Raw genomic sequence first — 8,822 nt, 5'->3', positions numbered from 1 at the left:
TCATATGGTTTTTCTCCTTCAATTTGTTAATATGGTGTATCACGTTGATTGATTTGTGTATATTGAAGAATCCTTGCGTTCCTGGAATAAACCCCACTTGATCATGGTGTATGATCCTTTTAATGTGCTGTTGGATTCTGTTTGCTAGTATTTTGTTGAGGATTTTTGCATCTATGTTCATCAGTGATATTGGCCTGTAGTTTTCTTTCTTTGTGACATCCTTGTCTGGTTTTGGTATCAAGGTGATGGTGGCCTCGTAGAATGAGTTTGGGAGTGTTCCTCCCTCTGCGATATTTTGGAAGAGTTTGAGAAGGATAGGTGTTAGCTCTTCTCTAAATGCTTGATAGAATTCGCCTGTGAAGCCATCTGGTCCTGGGCTTTTGTTTCTTGGAAGATTTTTTATCACAGTTTCAATTTCAGTGCTTGTGATTGGTCTGTTCATATTTTCTATTTCTTCCTGATTCAGTCTTGGCAGGTTGTGCATTTCTAAGAATTTGCCCATTTCTTCCAGGTTGTCCATTTTATTGGCATAGAGTTGCTTATAGTAATCTCTCATGATCTTTTGTATTTCTGCAGTGTCAGTTGTTACTTCTCCTTTTTCATTTCTAATTCTATTGATTTGAGTCTTCTCCCTTTTTTTCTTGATGAGTCTGGCTAATGGTTTATCAATTTTGTTTATCTTCTCAAAGAACCAGCTTTTAGTTTTATTGATCTTTGCTATCGTTTCCTTCATTTCTTTTTCATTTATTTCTGATCTGATTTTTATGATTTCTTTCCTTCTGCTAACTTTGGGATGTTTTTGTTCTTCTTTCTCTAATTGCTTTAGGTGCAAGGTTAGGTTGTTTATTCGAGATGTTTCCTGTTTCTTAAGGTGGGATTGTATTGCTATAAACTTCCCTCTTAGAACTGCTTTTGCTGCATCCCATAGGTTTTGGGTCGTCGTGTCTCCATTGTCATTTGTTTCTAGGTATTTTTTAATTTCCTCTTTGATTTCTTCAGTGATCACTTCGTAATTAAGTAGTGTATTGTTTAGCCTCCATGTGTTTGTATTTTTTACAGCTCTTTTCCTGTAATTGATATCTAGTCTCATAGCATTGTGGTCGGTAAAGATACTTCATACAATTTCAATTTTCTTAAATTTACCAAGGCTTGATTTGTGACCTAAGATATGATCTATCCTGGAGAATGTTCCATGAGCACTTGAGAAAAATGTGTATTCTGTTGTTTTTGGATGGAATGTCCTATAAATATCAATTAAGTCCATCTTGTTTAATGTATCATTTAAAGCTTGTGTTTCCTTATTTATTTTCATTTTGGATGATCTGTCCATTGGTGAAAGTGGGGTGTTAAAGTCCCCTACTATGATTGTGTTACTGTCGATTTCTCCTTTTATGGCTGTTAGTATTTGCCTTATGTATTGAGGTGCTCCTACGTTTGGTGCATAAATATTTACAATTGTTATATCTTCTTCTTGGATCGATCCCTTGATCATTATGTAGTGTCCTTCTTTGTCTCTTCTAGTAGTCTTTATTTTAAAGTCTATTTTGTCTGATATGAGAAATGCTACTCCAGCTTTCTTTTGGTTTCCATTTGCATGGAATATCTTTTTCCATCCCCTTACTTTCAGTCTGTATGTGTCTCTAGGTCTGAAGTGGGTCTCTTGTAGACAGCATATATATGGGTCTTGTTTTTGTATCCATTCAGCCAATCTGTGTCTTTTGGTGGGAGCATTTAGTCCATTTACATTTAAGGTAATTATCGATATGTATGTTCCTATTCCCATTTTCTTAATTGTTTTGGGTTCGTTATTGTAGGTCTTTTCCTTCTGTTGTGTTTCTTGCCTAGAGAAGTTCCTTTAGCATTTGTTGTAAAGCTGGTTTGGTGGTGCTGAACTCTCTCAGCTTTTGCTTGTCTGTAAACGTTTTAATTTCTCCATCAAATCTGAATGAGATCCTTGCTGGGTAGAGTAGTCTTGGTTGCAGGTTTTTCTCCTTCATCACTTTAATTATGTCCTGCCACTCCCTTCTGGCTTGTAGAGTTTCTGCTGAGAGATCAGCTGTTATCCTGATGGGGATTCCCTTGTGTGTTACTTGTTGTTTTTCCCTTGCTGCTTTTAATATGATTTCTTTGTGTTTAATTTTCAACAGTTTGATTAATATGTGTCTTGGTGTATTTCTCCTTGGATTTATTCTGTATGGGACTCTCTGTGCCTCCTGGACTTGATTAACTATTTCCTTTCCCATATTAGGGAAGTTTTCAACTATAATCTCTTCAAATATTTTCTCAGTCCCTTTCTTTTTCTCTTCTTCTTCTGGAACCCCTATAATTCGAATGTTGGTGCATTTAATGTTGTCCCAGAGGTCTCTGAGACTGTCCTCTGTTCTTTTCATTCTTTTTTCTTTATTTTGCTCTGCAGCCGTTATTGCCACTATTTTATCTTCCACCTCACTTATCCATTCTTCTGCCTCAGTTATTCTGCTATTGATCCCGTCTAGAGTATTTTTTATTTCATTTATTGTGTTTTTAATCGATGCTTGATTCATCTTTAGTTCTTCTAGGTCCTTGTTAACTGTTTCTTGCATTTTGTCTATTGTATTTCCAAGATTTTGGATCTGGGAAATAGAATCTTGGATCATTTTTACGATCATTATTCTGAATTCTTTTTCAGGTAGACTGCCTATTACCTCTTCATTTGTTAGGTCTCGTGGGTTTTTATCTTGCTCCTTCTCCTGCTGTGTGTTGTTCTGTCTTCTCATTTTGCTTATGTTACTGTGTTTGGGGTCTCCTTTTTGCAGGCTGCAGGTTCGTGGTTCCCGTTGTTTTTGGTGTCTGTCCCCAGTGGCTAAGGTTGGTTTAGAGGGTTGTGTAGGCTTCCTGGTGGAGGGGACTAGTGCCTGTGTTCTGGTGGATGAGGCTGGATCTTGTCTTTCTGGTGGGCAGGTCCACGTCTGGTGGTGTTTTTTGGGGTGTCTGCGGACTTTTTATGATTTTAGGCCACCTCTCTGCTAATGGGTGGAGTTGTGTTCCTGTCTTGCTAGTTGTTTGGCATACGGTGTCCAGCACTGTAGCTTGCTGGTCGTTGAGTGAAGCTGGGTGCTGGTGTTGAGATGGAGATCTCTGGAAGATTTTCGCCGTTTGATATTATGTGGAGCTGGGAGGTCTCTTGTGGACCAGTGTCCTGAGGTTGGCTCTCCCACCTCAGAGGCACAGCACTGACTCCTGGCTCCTCAATTTGGGATGATTTGTTGTCTATTCATGTATTCCACAGATGCAGGGTACATCAAGTTGATTATGGAGCTTTAATCCGCTGCTTCTGAGGCTGCTGGGAGAGGTTTCCCTTTCTCTTCTTTGTTCTCACAGCTCCTGGGTCTCAGCTTTGGATTTGGCCCCGCCTCTGCGTGTAGGTCGCCGGAGGGCGTCTGTTCTTCGCTCAGACAGGACAGGGTTAAAGGAGCAGCCTCTTCGGGAACTCTGGCTCACTCAGGCCGGGCGGGAGGGAGGGGCACGGAGTGCGGGGCGAGCCTGCAGCGGCAGAGGTCGGCGTGACGTTGCACCAGCCCGAGGCGCGCCGTGCGTTCTCCCAGGGAAGCCGCCCCTGGATCCCGGGACCCCGGCAGTGGCGGGCTGCACAGGCTCCCGGAAGGGCGGTGTGGACAGTGACCTGCGCTCGCACACAAGCTTCTTGGCGGCGGCAGCAGCAGCCCCAGCGTCCCACGCCCGTCACTGGGCTCCGCGCTTTCAGTCGTGACTCGCGCCCGTCTGTGGAGCCCCTTTAAGCAGCGCTCTTAATCCCCTCTCCTCGCGCACCAGGAAACCAAGAGGGAAGAAAAAGTCTCTTGCCTCTTCGGCAGCTCCAGAGTTTTCCCGGACTCCCTTCCGGCTAGCTGTGGCGCATTAGCCCCCTTCAGGCTGAGTTCTCGCCGCCAGCCCCAGTCCTCTCCCTGCGCTCTGACCGAAGCCCGAGCCTCAGCTTCCAGCGCCGCCCGCCCCGGCGGGCGAGCAGACAAGCCTCTCGGGCTGGTGAGTGCCGCTCGGCACCGATCCTCTGTGCGGGAATCTCTCCGCTTTGCCCTACCCAGGTACGTGGGGAGTTTCTTGCCTTTTGGGAGGTCTGGGGTCTTCTGCCAGCGTTCAGTAGGTGTTCTGTAGGAGTTGTTCCACGTGTAGCTGTATTTCTGGTGTATCCGTGGGGAGGAAGGTGATCTCCGCGTCTTACTCTTCCGCCATCTTACCCGGAAGTCAGTAAACTTTTGACTACAAGTGTTGATACATATTGGAGTAAGCAGGGGAGGAAGAGTTTTATACATTTCTTCAGTCTTAAAAAGGTACTTGGCTCTAAAAGATTGAGCCCCTTTTATATTGTTTACTTCCTTTGTTGTTATATTTTTAAATAACTGGCAATCTGTATATTCTACCTGCATGTATTTTAAATTTTCTCTTTAGTTTTTTTGTTGAGCAATGACAAATCTTTAGACTTCCATATTATGTAAAAAAAAATAGTTTAACATTATTTTATAAACACTTAAGATTGGAGCCTAATAGATTTCTCCTCTCTTGAATGTATTTTTCACTTTCAGATCCTGTTTATTAAGGACTATGTTTTTTAATAGCCATATGAACTTAGAAGGAGTGATTTTGTAGTTAGTCCCCCACTTTGCCATCATATTTACTAAAATTATTCAGAACACTATGTGTTTATTTTTATTTTTTTTTATTTTTTTTCATTTGAAAATAATAATTTATTGCTTTTCCTTCCAAAGCTTTGTGAATTTACAAAAAGTTTATAGGTTGCTCAGTTCAGACTGAGAATGCAAGAGGTGAGAACCTGGACCACAATGGCCACTGGGTGTTTGCCTGCAGATAGGCACTGACATCTGAAACAAGCTCCCCCAGATTTGTTTTATTGCCTTCAGAGATGCTGCATTCCTCACACACCATCTCACACAACACACTTGGGTCATTAGTCAAGTCACTGGATTGGTACAGAGGTTTTTTTGGTTTGGGGGTTGTGGGGTTTTTTTCTTTATTTGCCCTCCTGCTAGAAAATGAAATTTTCAGTTCATTTCTGAAAAATAAATTGGCCTATAAATTCATTTTGTTCGGCTTCTACTTTACACAGAGCTTCGTATTCAACCTGATACCTTTCAAGCTGCATTTTCTTTTCAGCTATTAGTGCCTGGAGTTGCTGTTGTTGGGCTTCTCTCTGTTTTGCTATAGATTTGAGCAAGTTCCGAGCACCAATGGCCTTCATCTTCTCATTTTCTGCTTCTTTTGCAAGTTGGTCAACTAGCTCAATTAAACCACCAACTATTTTCTGAAACTGGCCAATTTTGTCCACAAAGTCCTTGCACTCTTCTTTTAGCTCTATGGTCTGCTGGGTAACATCTGGGTCCAACACCCGCAGCTTGTTCAGCTCATCAAAGTGCAGCCCTGCTTCACCCAGGATGTCCTTGGCCATGGCTGTTTACCCCACAGCGGCGGCAGCGGCTGCGACCCAGGCTGACGTCGGCAGGCAGCTTCTCTCTCCGGTCAGTGGCAGCCGGCGCCCTGCCCGCCAGCCTCAGCTGCGGCCACGGCTACAGGCCCCGTTTACTCCTAACATCACTTCCCGACACTGTAAGCCCGTACACCCCCAGAACACTATGTGTTTAAATGCTTCAATATCTAACTGCTAGTTCTTTTTATTTTCCTGTTTCTAAATATTTATTTTTATATATTGAGAATGTGTATTAAATATGTTTGAGCCATTTTCATATCTGAGAGAGACTTACTATAGTTTCAAACATAAAAACTTCCAACTGCAGATGAAATTCTTATTTTATAACATTTCACTTTAAAACTATAGTGATTATATGATTTCATGTTTTAGATCATCACCCTTATTTCCGGTCTGATTTTTGTTCAGTGTTAAACAATTTTCACCCTCCTCTAAAATTTACATTGTAGAATAGTATCAAAAAAGTTTTATTATATTGCTTTAGTTTAAAATGTATTTGCTAAATTTTCACTAATTTTTCATGACATAAGGAAAGCCCATTAGTTTTCTACATAGCTGGGTATCTTTTTTTTTTTAAGTCTGGAGTTTTATTACATGTTTGGTTAATGCATTCTTTATGTCATATGTATTATTTTGATACTTTGTCAAAAGTTTTCACACATTGATTCCTTTTCTCTCTGTTCTCAATGTGTATATTTTATTTTTATAATCTACTTGTCCATTTACACTTCATTATAATACTACACTGAAATAATTCCTTAGATTTGTTCTCCACTTAATTTATTTCTACACTGTCTATTCTATTTACTGCCTAAAATATAAAATTTTGCTCTGCTACCAATATTTTAGTCTTGTTAAAATTATTTTTTAAATCTCGCCAATGAATAATAAAAGTATTACATATCCCTTTACAATATGAATACCTTTTATTACCCTGAATGGCTTTACTGCACTGGCTAGAAACTGCAGCACAATGTTGAGTTAAAATGCTGAGAGGGGACATCCTTGTGTTGTTACTTATCTTAGAGGAAAAGTACTTAGAATTTCACTGATAATGTATGATATTTGCTTTAGGTTTTTCAGAGATGCCTCTTATTATATTGTGCAAATTTCCTTCTATTGCTAGTTTTCTGAGCATTGCTGTGTATGTGTGTGTGTGTGTGTGTGTGTGTGTGTGTGTGTGTTTGTGTCACATTTTCTCTATCTATGATGGACACTTGGCTTGTTCCCATGTTTTGGCTATTGTAAATAATGCTGCAATGAACATGCAGGTGCAATTATCTTTTTGAGAGAGTGATTTTCAGTTCTTCAGATAAATACCCAGAAGTGGAATTGATGAATAATATGATAGTTTTTAAATTTTTTGAGAATCCTCCAGACTGTTTTCCACAGTCACTATACTAATTTACATTCCACCAACAGCGTACAAGAGTTCCCTTTTCTCCACATCCTCAACAACAGTTGATATTTCTTGTCTTTTTGATAATCACAATTTAAACCGGTATGAGGTGATATCTCATTGTGGTTTTGCTTTGTGTTTCCCTGATGAGTAGTGATCTTGAGCAGCTTTCATTTATCGGTTAGCCATTTGGGTGTGTTCTCTGGAAGAATGTCTCTTCAGTTCCTCTGCCCATTTTTTATTCAGATTGTTTGTATTTTTGCTATAAAATTGTATGCGTTCTTTATATAATTTGGATATTAACCCTTTATCAGTTGTATGATTTGAAAATATTTTCTCACATTCCATAGAGTAACTTCATTTTGTTAATGGTTTCTTTTGATGCTCAAGCTTTTTAGTTTGATACAGTCCCAGTTGTTAGTTTTTGCCAGCTTGCTTTGCTTTAGGTGTCAAATCCAAAAAATCAATGCCTAGACCAATGTCAAGGAGATTACCTCCTATGTTTTCATCTAGGAGTTTTATGGTTTCAGGTCTCACATTCAAGTTTTTAATCTGTTTTGAGTTGATTTTTGTGAATGGTGTAATATAATCACCCAATTTCATTCTTTTGCATATGGCTGTCCATTTTTTCCAACACCATTTACTGAACAGACTGTCCTTTCCCCATTGTATATTCTTGCCTCCTTTCTTATAATTTAACTGACCATACATGTCTGGGTTTATTTCTGTGTTCGCTATTCTGTTTCATTGATCTATGTGTCTGTTTTTATGCCAATACTATACTGTTTTGATTGCTTTATATTATAAAGCTATAGCTTTATAATATAGTTTGAAATCAGGAAGTGTGGTGCATGTAGTTTTATTCTTCCTTCTCAAGGTTGCTTTGGCTATTCTAGTCTCTTGTGTTTCAAAACAAATTATAGGATTTTATTTCTATTTCTGTGAAAAATGCTATTGGAATCTTGTTAGGGATTACATTGAATCTTTAGATTGCTTTGTATAGTATGGACATTTTAATATTCTTCCAGTCTATGACCATTGATTATTGTTATATGTCTTTGATTTCTTTCATTAGTTACTCATACTTTTCAGTCTACAAGTTTGTTACCTTCTTGGTTACGTTTATCCCTAAGTTTTTAAATTCTTTTTTAAAAAAAATTATTTTATTGAAGTATAGTTGATTTACAATGTGTCAACTTCTACTGTACAACAAAGTGATTCAGTAATACATATATATACATTCTTTTTCATATTCTTTTCCATTATAATTTATCACAGGATACTGAATATAGTTCCCTGTGCTATACAATAAGACCTTGTTGTTTACCCAGTCTATATATAATAGTTTGCATATGCTAAGCCCAAACTCCCAGTCCATCTGTCCCTCACCTTCTTTCCCCCTTGGCAACCACAAGTCTGTTCTCTTTGTCTCTGAGTCTGTTTCTGTCTCATAGATAAGTTCATTTGTGTCATATTTTAGATTCCACATATAAGTGATATCATATGGTATTCGTCTTTCTCTTTATTACTTACTTCACTTAGTATGATCATCTCTAAGTCCATTCATGTTGCTGCAAATGACATTATTTCATTCTTCTTTATAGCTGAGTAATAGTCCATTGTATATTTGTATCACATCTTCTTTATCCATTCATCTGTTGATGAACATTTAGGTTGTTTCCATGTCTTGGCTATTGTAAACACTGCTGCAATGAACATTGGGGTGCATGTATCTTTTTGAATTACAGTTTTCTCCAGATATATGCCCAGAAGTAGGAGTGTAGGATCATACAGCAACTCTATTTTCAGTTTTTTGAGGAACCTCCATACTGTTCTCCATAGTGGCTGTACCAATGTACATCCCCACCAACAGTGTAGGAGGGTTCCTTTTTCTCCATACCCTCTCCAGCATTTGTTATTTGTAGA

The 8,822-nt window shown here is 39.0% G+C and overlaps 1 protein-coding gene across 1 annotated transcript; it reads right to left on the bottom strand.

Annotated features, from left to right (window-relative positions):
• Nucleotides 1-5,059: 5,059 nt before the first annotated feature.
• Nucleotides 5,060-5,458, bottom strand: LOC307058332 (intraflagellar transport protein 20 homolog; the record flags this gene model as incomplete). The annotated part of the gene is made up of 1 exon (XM_079711804.1): nucleotides 5,060-5,458. The coding sequence occupies one exon, from the start codon at nucleotides 5,456-5,458 to the stop codon at nucleotides 5,060-5,062; it is 399 nt and encodes a 132-aa protein (XP_079567930.1).
• Nucleotides 5,459-8,822: the final 3,364 nt, after the last annotated feature.

The sequence above is a fragment of the Hyperoodon ampullatus genome (genome assembly GCF_949752795.1).
Source record: "Hyperoodon ampullatus genome assembly, chromosome: 9".
Lineage (NCBI taxonomy): Eukaryota > Metazoa > Chordata > Mammalia > Artiodactyla > Ziphiidae > Hyperoodon > Hyperoodon ampullatus.
Note: the sequence above shows the minus strand (reverse complement) of the source record. Positions and strands in the feature narration are given on the sequence as shown.